General features: G+C 45.4%; 1 protein-coding gene across 14 annotated transcripts in view; it reads left to right on the top strand.

Moving 5' to 3' along the window:
* Positions 1-19,952, top strand: part of DIXDC1 (DIX domain containing 1) — a 76,353-nt gene that overhangs the window by 41,356 nt on the left and 15,045 nt on the right. For 7 of the 14 annotated variants that reach the window (XR_014558308.1, XR_014558309.1, XM_083714211.1 and 4 more), the window contains 6 exons: positions 176-283; positions 12,620-12,732; positions 15,196-15,347; positions 17,846-17,935; positions 18,029-18,082; positions 19,691-19,741. Coding sequence is in view for 11 of the 14 variants with exons in the window: in XM_083714211.1 (XP_083570337.1) it covers positions 176-283; positions 12,620-12,732; positions 15,196-15,347; positions 17,846-17,935; positions 18,029-18,082; positions 19,691-19,741 (568 nt within the window). In the remaining 3 variants the exon portion in view is untranslated. Of the gene's footprint in view, positions 1-175; positions 284-8,803; positions 9,526-12,619; positions 12,733-15,195; positions 15,348-17,845; positions 17,936-18,028; positions 18,083-19,690; positions 19,742-19,952 lie in introns of those variants that run through there. The other 7 variants (XR_014558307.1, XM_083714216.1, XM_083714218.1 and 4 more) reach the window with 3 other exon arrangements.

Here is a 19,952-nt window from a genome sequence, read left to right as displayed (position 1 = left end):
AGATAAGTAATGGGAAGATGCGTTGTATTCTTCTTCTTTTTTACTTTTTTAATGGATTTTATTTTTTCTTGTTTTTTCTTTCTTTTTCTCATCCTTTAAAACTTTAATAAATATTAATTAAAAAAAATATTTTACACTGTTTGTCCTTGCTCATGGTGGGGTCTTTAATCTTCAGAGACAGCAGCCTGGATGAAGAGATTGAGCATCCGTACTGGAGTGTCCGAGCACTGGTACAGCAATACGAGGGGCAGCAAAGTGTGCCTTCAGAGTCCCACTCCTCCAGGTACTAAATTTGCTCCTTGCAGCTCCTATCTCCATGCTTTTCCAAATCTACTCTTTGTAGAAGCTGGTCCTGTAATGGTTTTTCAAAAAACAAGTAAGGCTATTTTCCATGCACACGGTGAGCTACATGGAATCTTCAGCCAGATGCAGAATTTAGCTTCTTTAGAATCTCAAGTTTTGTTTCATCTAGACTTCATGAATATGTATATATTGGAGAGCAGACACTGCTTGCTGAAGGCCCTAAAGCCAAAGCATTCTCAACACAAACCGTTTGAGTAGTTATGTTGTGGTACTTTCATGCACAGTCTGTCTCTTTGCCTTCTCCCATAGCTTTTAGCCCTGTGCCGCACAGATTCCCCAAGTATATTGCTTCTTGCCCTTTACCTCCTCAATTTGTGCTAGAAATATTTAATACTATACACACACACACACACACACAGCAGCAGCAGCAAACTGTTTAAATTGCACTAACTTTTATACTGTTTCTCTGGATTTAGAATCGGGAGATTCTGTTCTCATGTTCATTAGAATTTAGCAATTCTCCCAGAATTTTAGCATGAGACTACTAAATGCCTTCCCCACTTCCCAAATGTGTTCCCTTAGTTGACCCCCCAAAATTCCTCCCAAGTGCTTTGTCTGTGATGGCCATTACTCTTTAGTCACTGTTGATACCCTCACAATTGTACAATCAGAAAGCAAACCCTCTGAACTCAGAGCGTTGTGTGTTAATCAGTTTGCCTGCATCTGCCAATTTGCGTCCTATTTTCTGCTCACTGGGCTTTTTTCTGCTTGCCTCCGGATTTCTGTTACATGCATTTTCTCTTTGGGTGCAAAATTTTGCAGGGCACAGTAAAATGTCGGTGCTTACAAGCGGCTTTCTTCTCTCTGTGGGAGACACAAGAAAAGGAAGGAACCTTTGACGGCATGGTGGAGAAAGCCTGATACCCTGTATCAGGGACCTTTTGTGGGCCAGCTGGGCAGAGTGAAGCTGATTTAAGTCATGGAGACAGTTGCAAAGAGACAGACAGACAGACAGACAGACAGACAGACAGAGAGACAGCAAGAAATCTCACTTTCTTTGACTGAAAGGAACTGTGGCTTACAGCTGTTCTTTCTACCATGATGCCTCATCTATTGCTTGACATCACCCCAGGCTTTTCATTCTCTTGTTTCTCCATCCTCAAACCCCATGGACCCCTCTGGATTTTCACATTTGGTGCAGTTCAGCACGTAGTTAGTTTGTGGAAAACCTCTTCCTCCCACAACTCCCCTGTGGTGGAAAAGTAAGAGCTCTCCACAGTCCACATAGCGGTGCTCTCCCTTGGAACTGAAACTCAGGGCAAAGTACTTGCACCGCACTATAAAAATCCATGCTATCATGGCTGTTGGAGAAGCTCACAAGCTAATTGAGGTCTGAGCCTTGGCAGTAGTTGAGACGGAGGCCCCTGGGAAAAGGACCTTGCAGGAAGTGGAGCTTGACTGTAATTATGGCTTATTTTTACTCAGACCCAACCAAGAAGTCTAAAACGAGTGCCTTGTGTGCCTCTGCAGCTTAGGCAGCAGAATCCATTCCTTGTTTCTCTGCCAGGCCTATAGGGCTACAGCTGTGAACACAATAATGCAAATCGGGGGGTCATCTGCACATCAGGGCAGCATGATGTGACCCACACAGTGTATTTTGTTGCTTCTGCTATTACACATAGATGTGATTTCATCTTTGTATTCCTCACCTGAAAAGCAGTATCCTCAAAAGGGTGTCCCATGCCATGGTATTTCTACTGCAAAGGTAGAATTTGTATCCAATCCGTTCTTCTTTTGCTGGAGCTTCTATTGCAGACAGACTCTGTGTAGACCCCACACTAGATTAAATAATTGATGAATTATTTAGCATAGTCTTGGAACATTAAAACTGGATACACAAATAAATCATACAGCTAGTTGCAGCATTCCAATTGCTAAAAACAGATATGCATTCTTCAACAAGAAACCAACAAAATTTTCTCCTGATCTGCTTTTTTTTTTTTTGCAACCCTCTCATTAATATGGGAAGAAACGTGCAAGACAGCTGTGCACCACAGAAACTTATAGGTCATAATGGCCACCGGAGAATAGAAAGCGAAGACATACACTAGCCTGTTAATGATTCCACAGAAAGGTAACAAGCACACTTTTTTTTTTTACTACCTAAGGAGCTAGGTCACATGCACACCATACATTTAAAACACACGGCTTCTTCCAAATGATCCTGAGAACTAGCTTACCCCTTGCAGAGCTACAGTTCTCAGGGTTCTTTGTGGGGGCAGGGAGCCATGTGTTTTAAATGTGTTTCCATGCTGGCTGTGGAGGAGAAGGCGCCCTCTTTTCTACAGCAAGTAACGGAAATGCAGTATCTTACACTGGTAAGAGGCTTGTAAAAAATAAAAATAAAAATGCCTTCTACCATGTGGGCTGGCGGAGGAGGGATGGAGCTTCCCTTTCTCTGCAGCTAGTGAGGAGACCAAGTGGACAGGTGGAAGAGAGGTGGAAAGATCTGTTCCTCTTTCGCCACATACTCCCTCTTGCATGGAATTCCTCATTACCTCCCGCAGCTGCCAAGCAAGTTGTTAAATACAAGAGTGAAAGCACATAGTTCTCCTGGGCTTTCTGCCACTCACGTTCTGTTTGGGAAAGGGAGACAAGGGAGATGGAATAACAGGCATGCCTCATTTTTGCATGTCAGTTCATTTACATGCATTCAGATTTAAAACAGCCACTGATTTGGATTGCAGTGGTGTGCTTAAAATAATAATAATAATCCTAGGAGGTGTGCAGTTATGCGCAGTGAAAATAGTATGGATCATTTCGACCCCATCTCTGTGTACCTCCCATGCATACAGATACTTCAAAAAGTCTAGTGGAGTCAGGGATTCTCAACTTTTGTCAGAACTCTTATCAATTCAAGAAATGCATGACTTGCGCCTCCCATATTTTATTTTATTTTTTAAAGGAGCCTATGTTGATTGGTAGACAGAGGTCCTTCTTGTGACAATCCCTGGACCCAAGCATATTGGAGGGAAAGAATAAGATGTCTTGTATAGGATGCTCCAAGGCAGCCAACTGTAACTCAAAACAGAGAAGGAGCTAACATAGCACCTAACCAGGCCCACAGGTGTACAGCTGCTCTTCCTGTAGAACAGGTCTTTCTATCCCCCTAACCTAAGGCAGTATCATTCTACCACCAACCCATGCACGTCAGCTTGTGAGAAGGTAAGGAATGGAGGTGGAATGCCTCTTGGCCTAGGAAGATATAGGCAGGAAAAACTGCTTGTCTTTCCCTAGCAACTGTGCCAGTCCCTGGGTTTCTGATATATGGGGCAAAGAGAGACAGTGCCACCAAAAATACCCTTTGAAAGAGAAGTAAATGGAATCCCTGGTCATGTGATCTCATTAAAAACTGCATGGCACATTTCACAAGAGTTAGAGTGATTGGCCCACAGGGTGGGTAATTACAATTTGCCTCCTGCAGTTCCCTCTGCTGTTCTAATTGGCAACATTTCCCCCCTCTCTTTCCCTGACCTAAAGTCTGCCATAACTCTGGTAATCAGGAGCTGAGGATTCTGGAAGCAAGCAATATGCTGACTCCATTATTTGGGAATGTTACTTGGAATTCCAGCCCAGCTCCCCAGCTCTTTGGGCGTATAATATTTTCATGCTTCACACAGAATATGGCGGTTTCATGTGGGGCCTGACCCATGGCAGAAATTGCCTCGTCCCTTATATCCTGTTGTATTCTAGAGCATGGGTAGGCAAACTAAGGCCCGGGGGGCCGGATCCGGCCCAATCGCCTTCTCAATCCGGCCCGTGGACTGTCCAGGAATCAGTGTGTTTTTACATGAGTAGAATGTGCCCTTTTATTTAAAATGCATCTCTGGGTTATTTGTGGGGCATAGGAATTCATTCATTCCCCCCCCCCCCAAATATAGTCCGGCCCCCCACAAGGTCTGAAGGACAGTGGACCGGCCCCTCTGCTGAAAAAGTTTGCTGACCCCTGTTCTAGAGCATCTCCTTTATTGTGTCATCTGTGCATTGATTGAATAACGAGGGCAGGAGGAGAGGTGTTCCACAAGAACTGTCCTGTTTGTCCTACTAGTGTCCTTTAGCCCTATCTTTTTCAGCCAGCCAGATTCCCCTGGATGGCTCACATGCAAGGCTTGATGCTGATGGCCTTCCCTGCTTGTTAGTTTGTTCCCAGCTTCAGGTATTCAGAGATATACTGTTGCTGTACATCATGTTGTTGGACTTCAGATCCCATCATGCCTGACCATTCACAGTGCTAGTTGAGGTTGATGGGAGTCCAACAACATCAGGAGGACCACAGGTTAGTCACCAACTGCTGTACATGGAGGTTTTGTTTAATAATCATAGTTAATCGTGGCGAGCTAAGCACCGCATTATTGTGGCTGACCCAGAGTTCAGGAACTTCCTTCCTATTGACTTTTACCAAAGTCCATGTCTGAGTGTTGGTTGGGAGCTTAGTAGTAGTAGTAGTAGTAGTAGTAGTAGTAGATGATTCACCAGAAGATTCCAGGGCAGGTTACGACAATTTAAATTTCAGTATTAAAAACAATTTTAACAAATTGCAGTCACATGAATAGGGCAGGTCCTGAAAACACACATCTTGGGTGTCAAAGGCCAGGTAATAGGGGCACATCGTGGCTGTGGATGAATAGAAACTGGGTGCTTTTTACCCTGTCCATTTCACACCTTAAATTGGATCTATAGGCAAACTCAGTATGTAACTGGGAACCCAAATTCAGACTGGGCTTTCTGTTGAGACATGGTGTTAAAGCTGTGTGAACTTCCCAAAGACTTTTTATTTAGACTTGTTGACTCCCCCCCTGCAGGTGCTGTATCCCCGGCATAGCTGCAAGAGAAAAGAAGACCCCCAAAGATTTGACAGGTTTGATCCAGTGTGCAAATTTCCCAGAGTTCTCCTAATCCTGTAGGGCTGAGAAGCAGGCAGAAGGACAGACAACCTGCTAGGAAATTGATCGGAGATTATGTCAAGCTAGAACTAAAATGCTTTTTAATTAAACCCAGGACTGTGCTGTGATGTGTAATTAGATTTCAATCATAATGTCTTGAGAATGGGGGATATTCTCCATCCGTTAAATGTGGATTTGTGTGCCGGCTTTGTAACTGTGTACAGACAAAGGGCAGAAGCTGCATTGTGAAACTCAGCAGCGGGACCCAAGGGAGAGGTTGAAAAGGAGGGAGATGTTTCAGAGTTGTGTCCATTATTGCAGGGAAGAACAGTAGTTTCTGTGTGCTGTAGGGTTTTGTGGGGGGGAGAAGCAGATATGGAAATGCTGTTTATATCCCCACACCAAGGTCCCAGATTGAGACATCAAATCCAGGCTACCCTGCAGAGTGGTTCTCCATCTCTCCCATACCTTGTGTGCGTCTCCATCCCAGCAGTGCCAGATACACAACTTGTTCCATGTGAAAGGAGGTGGGCTGTTGAGCCTGTCATGGATAAAGGCATCTGGTGCTGGTTTACCAAATCCAGAGCTGTCACAGACATGGAAAATGCCTGTTTAAACTGCAGCATAACTGTCAAGCTGGTAAGGGGAGATAATGGCTGCAGGCTAGGCACAGCCACTCAGAGCGAGAATTCAAGTTAAGTCAGCATCAAGGCAATTTATGATGCTTCCAACGATGATGTAGGTGATTGGTGCTGGCTTTAAATCTAGGTCATAGACTCAGTTGCTGCAGATTATTTACACCTTAACATGCTTCTTTAACCACCCTATTGTATTCTCTCTGAAGGTGGCAAAAGGGTGGATCTTTCTCTCCTGACCTTTCAAATGTGTCTAGGTGAAGTTGGGCTTCTAATCTATGTTAGTGGGTCGTAATTTTTCAGGATTATCATGGGACATAAAAGGACACACCGCCCCTGACAGGGGAGGGATCTTTCATAAAGTCCTCAGCATCTCTAGTTAAAAAGGAGCTCTGGGTAGCTGATCTGGAAAAAGTTTCTGAAACTTCGAAGAGCTAATAGGACATCAGAAGAGCCCTGCTGGGTTAGAGCAAGGGCCCACCTGGTCCAGCATCCTGGTTCCCATAGTGGCCAATCAGATGCCGCTGGGAAGCCCTCAAACCAGATATAAGAATACCAGCTCTCTTGTTCTCATGAGCCCCAGCAACTAGTATTCAGAAGCATGATACTGTGGGTAGAATTTAGGCATTGTGAATCCTGGTTTATACAATTATAATGAACCATAGCGCATGAGAACCTAAGGAGAGCCCGCTGAATCTGGCTAGTTTCCCATTTAGTTCAGTATCCTATGGTCAACCAGATGTCTATGGAAGCCTGCAGACAGGACCTGAGCACAACAGTACTGTGGCTTCCAGCAACTGGTATTCAGAAGCATTCTGCCTTCTGCTGTGGAGGTAGAACATGGCCGTCATGATTAGTAGCCATTGAGAGCCTTATTCTCCATCAATCCTCTTTTAAAGCCATCCAAGCTGGCAGCCATCACTGCCTCTTCTAGGAGTGAATCTTCCAACATTCAGCTTTCATAGGATGCCCCCAACTTACAGTATTATGAGCACAGGAGAAAAACTTCTCTCTGCGTGCTTTTTCCACACCATGCAGAACTTTATAGATCTCGATCATGTCCCCTCCTTGCCATTTTTCTAATCTAAAACCCCCCAAACATTGTGACCCTTCCTCGTAATGGAGTTGTTTTTGCCCCAGGATCATGTGGGTTGCATTTCTTCTGAACCCTTTCTGGCTCTGCTGTATGCTTTTCGGGAGTAGTGACCACAGCTGTCCACAGTATTCAGAGTGTGCTTGCGCCATAGATTTGTATAACACTGCTATGATATTTGCAGTTTTATTTCCAGTCCTTTTCCTAATGTTCCTTAGCATTGAATTGCCTTTTTCACAGCTGCCACACACTGGGCCAGCATCTTCTTTGAGCTATCCACTACGACCCCAAGATTTTTTCCTTATCAGTCACCACTTACCACTGATTCAGGTCCCATTACTTTATATGGAAGTTAGTATTTTTTGTCACTTTACACTGGCTTACATTTGCCATTTAGATGCCCATTTGCTCAATTTAGAGATACCTTTTTGGAGCCCCTGGCATTCATTCCCCGTCCCCCTTCAGAACCAGTGTAGGTGGACCAGTGGTCTGACTTGGTGTACAGTTTTTGCCTTGAGTGGGGGGTAACATTTTAATGAATGCCAAGTAGCTCTCTATGTCTGTTTGGAGAATGGCAAATTTTCCTGCTTTAAAGTTTGCCCTCAGAGTAGAAGAATGCACTCTTTCACCTGTCTTCTTCCTGTGCACCCCTCTGTTGAATTAAATGCAGTCCTTCTGCAAAAATGCACACGTAAAATAATTCGTGCATATGCACAAGCACTAGGAGAGGAGTATGAAGGGGTTTTGATGTAACTCCTGCATCTGCTCTGAGGTGTGATCTTGTGCACAGGGCACTGGATTTTTCTCCAGCACCCCTGCTTTGAGGGCTCAGGATGGTTGACAATGTGCTTTTACTGAGGCAGACTTCATTGGGGTCTCTGCATGACCATTATATTGATATGTATATCAATTAGAGCATTGTGGCTGTAACCATCTCTCTACCATCCTCACCAAAAGTTTGAATACAAGTGGCTCTTACTAATGTATTTTGGGTGCATAGGGTTACCTTGATGTAGCTGGCCTCTTTTGGATAGAGTATGAAGTCCATTTTCATTGCCATCCTTCTTTTCTGTGAGATCTTTGTATATAGCAATGGTAGCTGTTGCCAATAGTAACTGAGGAACAGAGTGTGACTGCCAGACCCAAGTTGTTTTCTTTCTCCCTGGCTCTGTGTTTTGCTTTTCCCAGCTGTGGAACATGAACAGGGCATCTTGGTTTTGTCACGGGCCCCTCTGATGGTTGTGAAATACTTAGTGGTAACTCCGTGGCAGGGTGTGGGTGTCTGTCTACAATTCCTTTGCTGTTTTGATCCCAAATATCACCCTGCTGTATTTATACTTGGTGCATGTTGCAGTTTTTAATAAAAAAAGAGGCTCGACAATAGAGCTGCCTTGTGCATCCTGATTGCCAAATGGATATTTCAAGGCTCTTTCCCCACCCCCAAAGAAATAGATCAACATCACAGAGGCAGTTTGTCAAATCTGCCCGGAACAGACATGCCACCATTTTATTAGTGTCTGAAATCTATTGGTTAAAAATAATAAAATGTATAGATGGACAATCTATGCTTCCTATGCCCATCCTCCCGACTGTGAGATAGCCAGAGATAATTTCCTTTGGATCCTCATCAACACACAGACACAGACACACACTTAGTGCCACAGTTTCTGGGAGGGAAAGCAGAGTACTGTTATGGAAAGGCAGCAGACATGCTTCAGACAGGAATTGCCCAAATCATGCTGTTTTTTTCCCAGGCCATGAAGCACGTCTTCCTTCCCTCCCTCTTCCACTCCCAGCCCCTCCCCTCCCCTCGACCATCCCTCTTCTCCACCCTATGCTTAGACATCTTAGAGAATAGGTTTCTGCCTCGCACAGCCCTGGTGACAGCAGGAGAGAGACGGAGCTGCAGAGAGCGAAGGAAGAAGCAACACACTCATAGACACTCGCCTGCGCACACAGACATAACAGGCACAGAGGACTGGGGGACAGCTACCTACTGTGCTACAGAGATAGGATCCGAGGCTGGAGAAGTGGTTTCTGTGGCTTGGCTTGGGGTCTCTCTGGCGGCTGAACTGATTAGAATGGGATGAAAAGCAGGACTTGCCATTCAGACCGAGATCCTTGCTGTTGAAAAGATTTTGGGCATACGTCAGACCAAAATGCAACAGTGCAAAACAAACAACAACCCAACAGGCGACCGAGCCAAGCCGAAAACCGCGGCTGCCGAGCGTCCAGCCTCCTCCTCCCTGAGCCATGCTCATAGGCTGCAGATTTATCACCGACCTGTTCCTGCCAAAGAACCGGAGCTGCTCTTTTAATTTCCCCCCTTCTTCCTGCTGTGAATTTCTTGGCTCGTGCGAGGGAGTCCGCCTGGCAAACATTTCTCTGCTAGTTTGACAGGAGCCGACATCCTTGGCGCAGAAATTCTGAGCACGTGAAGGAACGAGGCATGCCCGTGGCTGGGACTTGCGGAAGACCGAGGCTCCCTAGGAGATTGGCTCTGTGAGGCCAGAGGTCAAGGGGGGATCATGGGAGGGAAGCAGGTCAAATGGTGAGCCAGTGGCAGTGGCTGTTGTCATTTAAAAGAGGGGGGCAGGTTGGTTGTGGAAACGGTCAGGGGATGTGGGCTTGGTTGCTAAGACTGTTCAGTGGTCCCTTGTTAGACGCTTATGTGGGCAACCTTTTTTTAGGTAAGGGACCAGGCAGTCCTGGAAGGAATGATGCATATAAATAATTTCCCTGCACCATAAATCCTGCAGAAATAGATTCAATTCCCCAGACCTAATTTCTATGTGTTGCTAATGTTGAATATTGAATTGGAATTTTTAAAATGCACAATTCTCCTGGGAATTGATAGCAAGACTCTGAGTTTCCTTAACCCCCCACCCCACCCCAACACTTAACTAGTAGGATGCATGATGGAGATGACCTGTGACTCGTGTTTTGGGTTTCAGGTACACTCTTTGACTTGGTAACTTTATTTATTTTGGAGGTAGCCTGATGGCAGTCCCTGGTAAATCATGGGCCAAAGAACTGTAAAACGGAGCTGTTATCTTGCATGTGAAACTGCCATTAAACTGAGCTACATCTGTAAGGTGTTTATTAAAATCCTTCTGTAGTTGCATTTTAAAGCATGGTTGAGCATTTTCTTGTGCGTTCTTCCCCAAAAGGTGCTTTAGGGGAGGGTGTAATGTTTAATACCCTTCTGAATGGAGTGGGCATTTCATCCCAGTGAGCAATGTCTGCTTAGTACCACCATCTCCCATATGCATTTCCCCTTCATCTTGCTTTGCCTACACTGGGGGCTGTCCTGCTGGGTTGCAACCTTCTTAACTGGCCCTGCTTCTATGCCTTTGTGTTATACAGACATTTAACTGGTGAAGCTAATACTGTACTGGCATGGTGATAAAGTGATGAGGAAAATGGCTTCATTTCTGCAGGTCTTAACGAAGGCAGAATAGTGATGTCTGCAAAAAGAAGAGGAGAAGTTGGCAGTCCTACTGCCTGTGTGATTTCAGTCACTAGAGTGCCATTGCCATGTTGATCCCGCAGAATGAGAGCTATAGAGAACTTTCAGATATCTTAAAGAATCGGACAACAGTCCATCTCCCTCCAGCATTCTGTTTCCAACAGTAGTCCTCAAATGCTGAGGGTCCCTGTCTAGTTTCTTTTCTTCTGTGGTATACTGCTCCTATGCATGGAGGTCCCTAAAGGTGCTTCCATGGTCAGAGAGAATCCACGCGTGTGTCAGTTGTGCTCTTCCAGCTGATCCCCAAGGACTGGATTGACAGCTGTGCTGAGTGAAGCCCCTTAGTCCACATTGGTACAGTGTAGCCCAAGTCACTGATTCCTTGGGGGTTGATATACAAAACACACAACTTTTACGTTTTGTGTTCCTGCCTGCCTGCAGCTCTGGGGTTGGGCTAGTAGTATGGCAACCTGTGTCTTAAGATCTTGAATGCAGCCAAGCTGCAGTTGATTTAGTGGAGGGACTTTGATTTTTGAACTCAGGAGCTTGGAGAAGCCTTGCTCTTGCCCCGTGAGTTAAAAACGAACATGCTAAGAACATGTCAGGGTTTATAAGATGCTTTGATATTATTACTCTGCTGTGTGTGCCTCCTAGGTGTGCTTTTCTAGGTTTGGGATCCAACTCAAAAGTACTGAGAATATCTGGAAAGCAGGCTGGCTGGGGAGGCGTCTTCTATTTTTGTTTTTAATCCATTCTGTTTTCTTCACTCTTCCCCCCACTTTTTCTTTTGTATGCTCTACCTTTTGTTTCCTGTCTCTGGGAAAATGATACATTAACTCTGGCTCACACTTGCAAGGAGAAATTCTTTAGGGACATGTTAAATGGGTCAGTGAGTTTCAGATGCCTTTCTCTGTTGTCTGGGCGATGGATGTGAGAAGAATTTGGGGTGGGGGCACAGGGAAGAAAGTTTGAGTGGTTGGAGCAGAATAAGCAGCTGGGAGGACTGGGGTTAAAAAAGAAAGAAAAAAAGCTGAGTTCAGGCATTTAAAGCCAGATCATAAGTTGGTATCTTTATCCTCATGGGAGTTCACAATTTGCTAAAAATAATCTATTTGACTTTAGGCTTTAGTTGCACAAGGCCCTTAGAAGCAAGGACCAAATGAGATACTAGATCCTGTGGGTAGCCTTTGTTTGTAACTTCTAACTAACTTCTAAGGGCAGAAGTTGCCCCAAGAAGTGTTTGTAAGCCAGGGATGGGGAGCCTATTGTCCTCCGGGTGTTATTGAACTCGCAACTCCCAGCAGCCAGCAGGGCTAGTGGTCAGAGCTGATGGGAATTGTACTTAACATATGGAGGACCGCAACAGCACCCCCCCCCCTTGTAAGCAGAATTCCCGATGTGTATGTGTAGAATAAACTCCTTGACTTCTGGGGGTATGTGGTAGCCCTTCTGAACTCTTCTTGTGTATGCTGGAAAAAGAAACTCTCCCAGTATCACTTTGTTCAGCTGTCAGCATCCAGATCAGGGCGAGGAATGGGCTTGGCAGCAGAAGTGTGGTCTCCTAATCAGGCAAGAGTGAGATAACAATATCAGATAGCATATTTGGGTGCCATTTAGGGGGGCAAAATGGGAGAGAGCTAGAGATCGGACTCATGGAGTGCATTCCCTTGGGGAGTTCTTCTGTACTCTTGCACACATCCAGTTCATTTCCATGGGGCTTGCACAGGATAACTTACCGATGGATTATGCCCTATTTTTAATTACTGAAAGTCTGTCCAATGAGTTGTTTTTTACCAGCCCCAGTTCACAGGTACAACGTCCCCCTCTGATTAACTTGTCAACCAGGGGTGGCTTGTGAGGTGGGTGGAGGCAGTGACATCCTCCCGGCAGCAGTGCTACACTTAGTAGGACATGGATGGGGTGGGGCAAGGAATACATGGGTGGGGTAGGTCTGCTTCTTCTTCAGAGCTCTATCAACCTTACCTTCTCGCCCTATTCCTGTCTTGATGTATTTGTTGTAATCCACTCCCTCTCTTACACTCCATCGCTGCTCTCAACGTGTGGGCAGTATTTGCTGTAATCAAACTTTGCATGCTAACTTTATTTCACATAGAAAGTCGATGGAATGATAAGAGTTTGAAATGAAAATAATGCTTGCCTTCCTCTCCCCTTATAGCCTCGCATCGCCCAGCCCTGTGAACAGTGCGAGGAGCGAGTCCAGTATAACACACTCAGAGGAGAAGGCTGGATTTGACACTGTTCGTGAAGAGGAAGCAGATACCAGAACAGGTAGGGGAACAAACAACTGACCAGGTAAATTGAGAGGTACATTTCCACTACTTGGGCTGCCACAGCCTTCCTCTGAGATTTTACTCTGGTTCTGCATCATGGTTAGGGCTGCAGTGGTTAATTTATAATTTGGCTAGATTAAGCGACTTTAACACTTTTAATGTAGTGGGAAGGTAACTCTGATTAATTAAAACTGCAGATAGCAAGCACAATAGGGGCAGAAGGAAAGCTCACTGTCTCAGGCCAAGGACTTGTCTAGTCCAGCACTCTGTTCTCACAGTGGCCAACATAACATAATGTCTGTTATGCGGAGCCCACAAGCAGAACCTAAGTGCAATAGCACTCTCCCAACCTGTGGATCCCAGCTATTGGTATTCAGAGGCATACTGCCTCCGAGACAGACACACTTAGAGGTAAACTGGCCTTAGCCAGGTGAGCCACTGGTTCTTATACAGCAGTCCAGCAGTTCTGAGGGCAGCTTTCCACATGGCGTTTTGTTAAGTGTAAACCCGGGATGTTTTAAAGCCAGGGGCCCATGACTCAATGTGGAACACCCTGGGGTTTGCCTCTGAAATATGAAGATGGCCCTTGCTCTTTTTCAGCGAAAATTGGTTTGGGCTGTTTCTACACCCTCATGGTCTCTCATGCTGGTTTTAATCAGTTGGCTGATTTTTAACCTGCTCTTCCTCCAATGAGCTAAGGGCAGCACAAAAGATTCTGTTCTCCTTTCTCTGTCTGCACAACGACCCTGCGAAGGAGGTCTAGGCTGAGAGAGACTGACTAGCACACATTCACTTGGTGAAATTCACAGCCAAGTGGGGCTAGGTCTTCCTGGTTCTAGTTGGTCACTCTAACCACCACACAATAACGGCAGTTTGTAATTAGGTTTGTAATCTGAATGATCCATATTGTTTAGATCATGCATTTTGATTTCTAAAATGTATGTCACCTGCTTTCTGTACAAAAACAACATTCCAAAGGAATGCATTCCGGGTTTCAAAGCATCCTTGACATCCCCTTAGAAACAGCCTAAGTCTCAGCTGGCACAGATAAAAACAGTGCAGTTTCCCTCCCTGATTATAGGATCCCCAGAACAAGGATGAGAATGAAAAACTGCAGCAAGGGCTCCAGAGTCCATGCAGATGATAGGATTTGAGGCAAAGTCCTGTTTGAGCTTAATTTTCAAACCTATGATGTGACTGGGACACATTTGTAGTGGTCTTGGGGGGACTCGCTTAAAGCTATGAAAGTATGTGGAGGGGGCGAGTCCCAGAGAAGTCCTTTTTATCATTCACAGTACAGGGAATGATGCTTTGTCCTTAACTCAAGGAAAGCAGTGGGTGGGTGGGATCCTCAAAACAAAAGCCTGAAATCCCCCATCTGACTAAGTCTGAATTCATAATCGCAGAAGCTGGAACAGAGCCTGGGAAAATGGGGGTTGGTACTTCCCCTCAGTCATTTGGAGTGACTCTTTAAAAAGTATTGGGTAGTACTTGCTCTTTAAATAATAACAACAACAAATACAACATGTAGCATTTTTCTAATGTTTTAGTGAGTGTTCAAAGCATTCCACAACTTTATCTTTGCCACCCTTTACAATAGCTCTGTAAGTGAGCATTTTTCAGTTGGGGGTGGATGGGTTGAGGCTAAGAAATAGTATTTTGCCAGAGACCCATCTAAGGAGTTCATAGCTGTATTGAGATTTGAACCAGGCAACTTCTGAGATGCAGTCCTGTGCATGTTCATTTGGAAGTAAAGTTCCCTGAGTTCAGTAGCCCTAATTTCCAAGTCACTATGCATAGGATCCTAGCAGGGCAAAGCAATAGAAAAGTCCACTTTGCTGAAGGAAGGTTGGATAAAACTAAGGTGTCTCTCTCTGCCCAACCCTGTCCAGATCTGTCAGCCTCTGCTTGTGGGGGAGCTGCCTATCTCTAAATAATGTGGAAGGAAGGGATTAGGTCCCTTGCCCAAGGTGTTTATAGTCTGCATTAGATGGGCAGAGAAAAAGACAGACTCGGGAAAAGATGGCCGGTAGGATGCTGTACAAATGCGGGAACCAACGTGGCATTACAGATTTTGAGACAGGAGTGACTTGAAAGCTGTCCTCCTGAGAAACAGTAGCATTGCTGTTGGGCCTTGTGCAAATTGGCGCACTGCCTGGCAGTTTGGGGCAGAGAGACTGTTAGTGTGAACGTGGCCTGTGTGCCTGCCTTACAGTTTCCCAAATGCAGCAACTAGAGCAAGACGTTAGTTCAGATTAGCACAGTGTGTCCTCTTGCGAGGATTCTGCCAAGATGAATTTTCACCTAAGGACATAGCATCCTGTTGTTAATGGCAGGAAGTCGTGGAAGTGTACAAATTACCCGTAGGCATGTGCTATACTGTTGTCCCCCTTCTGAAGTGCAGAGGAAACTAGTTTTGGCCACCCAGAGTTGTTCAACCAGCACATTGTTTTGCTTGCAGAAGAGACGTGCTCTCCTTTTCCTATAGAGTTGCAGCAGGCCAGGTGTCCTGCGACAAGCTTGGAGACTGCATGGGAGGAGCAGCTCCTGGAGCAGCAAGATCACTTGGAAAAGGAGATGGAAGAAGCAAAGAAGATGATTTCAGGACTGCAGGTATCTGCTCTGCTTCCTCTGTCTGCATTTAGCCCATTTGCTTCTAGCGGCCACTTGTAAGTTGATGTTGTATGTAATTTGAGGCACGGCTGTGGGAGTCAGAGGCTGTTGGTTCAGCTCCTTGCCCCATATTTGCCCACTCAACCGCTTGGATCTGCGGAAGTGGCACTGTTACATGTGCCATGTAATACTTGTCCCCTCCTCTTGTAATAAAGCAGTGGTGTAGTACCCACACTTTGGAACTCCCGGCCTATTGACATAAGGCAGACACTTTTTTGGCAACTGCTTAAAACATTTTTGTTTAGGTAATCCTATACTGACATATAGAAACCGAGATGTTTTTAGTTTTCAGATGAGTTAAATTGTTCTTTAAATATTTGCTTTTAACTGTGTTTTTTTTTTTACTGATAATTTTTATGTCTTGTTTCTTTTGTAAACCGCTTTGAGGTCTTCTTACAATCAAGTGGTATACAAATGTTGTTAAATAAATAGTTTCCAAAAAGGGACCTGCAGCCATTCCTGAGGTTGGTAGTTCTAGAAATTCTGAGAAAGCCCAGGGAAGACAAGAGAGACATGCTGCTCTTTAAACTTTCAATACTAACTAATGAAATGTGTTGAACGAATGCTTCAGTGCTGAGGAAGCGCACTCAGGAAGCACATCATCACCAAGGGCACGGCAAAGTAAAAAAAATCACAAAGTGCCACTGGCATAGGGCTGGGGAGGGATTTATGTCATTCTCTGCACCACTTGATGACCATAATAGTAGCACAACTACATTCTGCACAGCAATAGCAAATCATGATTGGATGTTTTATCTGGGGGACAAACTGTGTTCTACCAGATGCAAAGTGCTGGGAAAATACATCCCCACACCAGAAGTGTGGTCTGAGATGAACAGGTCTGGGCTATGTGTAACAAATGCATACCAAGTACGCTATTCTGCTTTTTATATTTTTTTAAAAAGGGAAGAATACACAGTAAAAACCATAGAGAAAGGGGGACAATACCTTCATCAGTTCAACAGTTGATAAAAAGCTAGAATACAGGTTTCCATCTAAGGCTTCTAAAGGACTGAGTTTATTTGCCTTGTGAGAAGCCTTGCTTCAATGATGAGAGATAGTGTTTCTTCCTGACTGGTTTGTTCCTCCACCTCTGACCCCTCCCTGGTTACGTGACCCACCCACCTCCTCCTCACTGCTCCGCTTGGAGGTCAAGTGCTCTGTTCCTTCTGCTAAAGGCTCTGTACTTTCTCAAGCACCAGCATTTTCTGCTCTGGGAACTGTGCTGGTTTTGAATTGTAAATGTTTATGTATGAGTGCACAAAGGCAGCATTGTGTTGGCAGCATCAAACAGGGCAGGCAGGAGGGTGCATTTGCAGCCGGCAGTGAACGGGAGACACAAAAGGCTCAAAAAGCAAGCAGGGCTGCTTGGTGCCCTGCTGAAAATCGATTGCCCACTGTACCCTCTGAGATCACGCACTCCCTGCTCTGGTTTTTCATGCTCCGGGAGCCAACGGGAGGCAGCTGGTACTCGGGGCGGCAGCTGCCTGGCATCGTGTCTCCCAGGAGAAGTGAGGAGGCAGCTGATCCCACTGTCCAGGAAATTGGATCTGAATAGTCAATTTTCCCCTTTAAAGCCTCTAGTTCACGAGGGTTTGATTGAAGGCCCAGGGCTTAGCATGTTTCTTTGGGAAGGAGGACAGTAGCAGCTCCCTGGTTGGTCCCGACTGGATATCTTGCTGGGCAAACTTTGGGAGCTCTTGGCATAGGGAATGCAAATGTGTATGAGGGTGGCATTCTGCCAGGGTTGCCTCTCCCTTGGTTATCTATCACACACATTCTGCCAGCTTCAGAGTTTAGCCTTGCCGAATCTCAGTTGGACTGTCCCTGCCATTGGACACCAGTGTTGCTTTCCAGTGCTCTCTCTGGGATCTAAGTAAAACAAAAGTTCAGCCTGCAAAGTAAAGACTGCTTGCCTTGCATCTTCCATATCTTAACTCCTGTCAGCTTCTGTCTCCTATAGTTATTTTCATGCTCAGATCTGCAGAATGGGAATAATTACAGTCTAAATTCACAGGGCTAGAATAGCGTCTGTCTCTCTTTCTCCCTCCGTCTATTTCCAAAGTTCAGAGATGAGTGTCGATCCTTAGGTAGCCAAAACAGCACTTATTCATACTCAAGTTCAAGTTAAAATAGATATCTCTTGGGAAACTAAGCTTGCTGTTTATACAGTTACGACTTTGAGGATTTGACTCCAAAAGGGCCTTAGCGGTCTGCCAAAAGCAGCACTCTTATTTCTTTCCCTTGTGTCCAAATACCGCTTTTAATGTCATCTGAGGACAGAATCCAGTTTTTGTGCTGTTGGGCACCAGTTGCTGAAACAGACAAGGTTGCACATCCCAGACAGGGCCTTTCCAGACGGGATTGAATTTCTCTCTGGCGCTTTTCCATGGAGGTCTCTGATTGGGCCTTTCCCTTTGCCTTTGTTGCTTTGCCAGGCCTTGCTGCTCAATGGGTCGTTACCTGAGGATGAGCAAGAAAGACTGTTTGTCCTTTGCGAACAAGATGCCTGCCCTGAAGAGCAGCTGGTGAGTCAGAAAGGCTTTTTCTCTAGAGACTCTTCTTTGTGTGTAGTATCTCTATGCAGGCACTGGTAAATAACTGCAATACTTTGCCTTCAGATCATAGTCCGAAGCCGTCTCGATCAGAGCATGGAGGAGAATCAAGAGCTGAAGGTAAGAAGAGGCAGACAGGATGCAAGGGAGAGGTTCCTGGGGCACCAGCTACTAAGTCTTGTAGCTAACTTATAAAGCCCTAAACAATTTGACACCAGGTTGCCTGACAGACCGCCTGCTCCTCTATAAACCTGTAAGATTACTTAGATGGTTTGGGGAATTTTTACTTGTAGTAACAGACCCAACAGAACATCACAGGGTGGTTACCTGGAAAACGGGCATTTTGCTCTAGTTCTCCTGGCCTTTGGAGTGCCCTTGCCTCTGCCATATAGGAAGCATCACCCACCAATTGCTTTAGACAAGGGGAGGCCCAAGAGGTTTGAATTTACTCATTTACTTTTGCATTTTGCAAGCCGCATAGTGGACCTGATGGTCACGTACAGGATATATACCTAACTGTTGAGGATGTCTGTGAGATGGGAAGCTTTCGTCTGATTGCGTTTTAAAAGATCTCATTGGGTCATTTGTGTTTACACTGGAGGAGTTGAATGCTACATGCAGGGAAACGGTGGCTTTTTGGGAGGGGGGTCTAACATGCAAATCCAAACCATTACACATTTTCAGTGCGGGACTATCCCAAGTGTGGGATCAAGGGCTATAAAGCATAACAAGGAACAAGGGACATGTCCTGGGGAAACACAGATATCCCCCGCCCCCTCAGGATGCCCTTGCATTCACTGAGGGAAGCGAACCATGCAAACTGCACAGACCTTGCTCATCCTGAACCACTTCGGTTCTGGTCATTGGCAACCGCATCCCTTGGCAACAACCAGGCCTGGACTGTGGGAACCAGCTGCAGTGAAGGAGCATGCCTAGTACTAGAAATTATATCCCACAAGGGCTCTTTACAAATTTCTTAACAGAAAGCTTAAGTTCCCCATGTGTTTTCAGGTTTTCCCATGGAGAACTGTGAGGGCTATACTTCTGCACTGGGCTTTACTGCAGTCATGGCTTTCTGTAGTTAATTCTCCCCTTTTATCGTGTGATTCTGGTTGCACAAATTTCTGCACCCTCTCTTCTTCTCCCCTGTTACAACATCCCTTCTTCAGCAACTAAGAGAAGCCTAACTCTGCAAGGTGTTCTTGAACCCTACTTAACACTGAAAAGTTACGCTGTATTTGGAGAACTAATGGGGGCATTACTTAAGATTTCTAGCCATGTCTAAGTGTATTCACACTTTCATTGGCAAGATGAAAGCAGCTCAGGAAAAGGCAATTCTGTCATGTCTGTCTCATCTGGGGCCCATGCAGAAGTTGGCAGCGAGCCCAGGACTCTCACTGGAAGCTACATTCTCAGCGCTGGGCCGAAAGAGTGATTTTGAGGGATTGTCGGTTTCCCCCGTTTCCCGTTTAATGTCGAGTTCTTAAGGGAGCAGGCGGTGCCCAGGGGGGCGTTCATGCACGCATTGATTTCTTCTTGGTTCCTTCGGGCTCATTAAAACAGGTCCTGTACAAAATTTCATTTGATTTTCAAGCATGAAAGAGGGTTTCTTTAAAACATTTTCAGGTGGGGGGAGGATGAGCAGTGAAGGGAGGTGGGAAAGGCAGCATTGATTTTGAGACAGTGACATCAGGATGTCATTGCAACCTCACTTTGTTCAACTTGCAGAAAGAGTTGCAGAGGCACAAGCAAGAAGCAAGAAGCCTGCAAGGGGTAAAGGTAAGACAATAAAGTTTAAAATATTGGCTAAGGCCTATTGTTGCAGTTTGGCGTGATTGGGGAAGAAGTGCAGAAATGGCTCACCCAGCCTTAATGTTGGGTCATGCTTGCTTTTCAAAGAATCTTCTTTTGCACATCTGAGAATCTAAACCATGGGTGGGCAAGCTAAGGCCCGGGGGCCGAATCCGGCCTAATCGCCTTCTAAATCCGG

Source organism: Podarcis gaigeae, assembly GCF_964106915.1.
Source record: "Podarcis gaigeae genome assembly, chromosome: 15".
Taxonomy (NCBI): Eukaryota; Metazoa; Chordata; class Lepidosauria; order Squamata; family Lacertidae; genus Podarcis; species Podarcis gaigeae.
The sequence above is the reverse complement of the archived record's forward strand: the minus strand, read 5'-3'. Positions and strand labels throughout refer to the sequence as shown.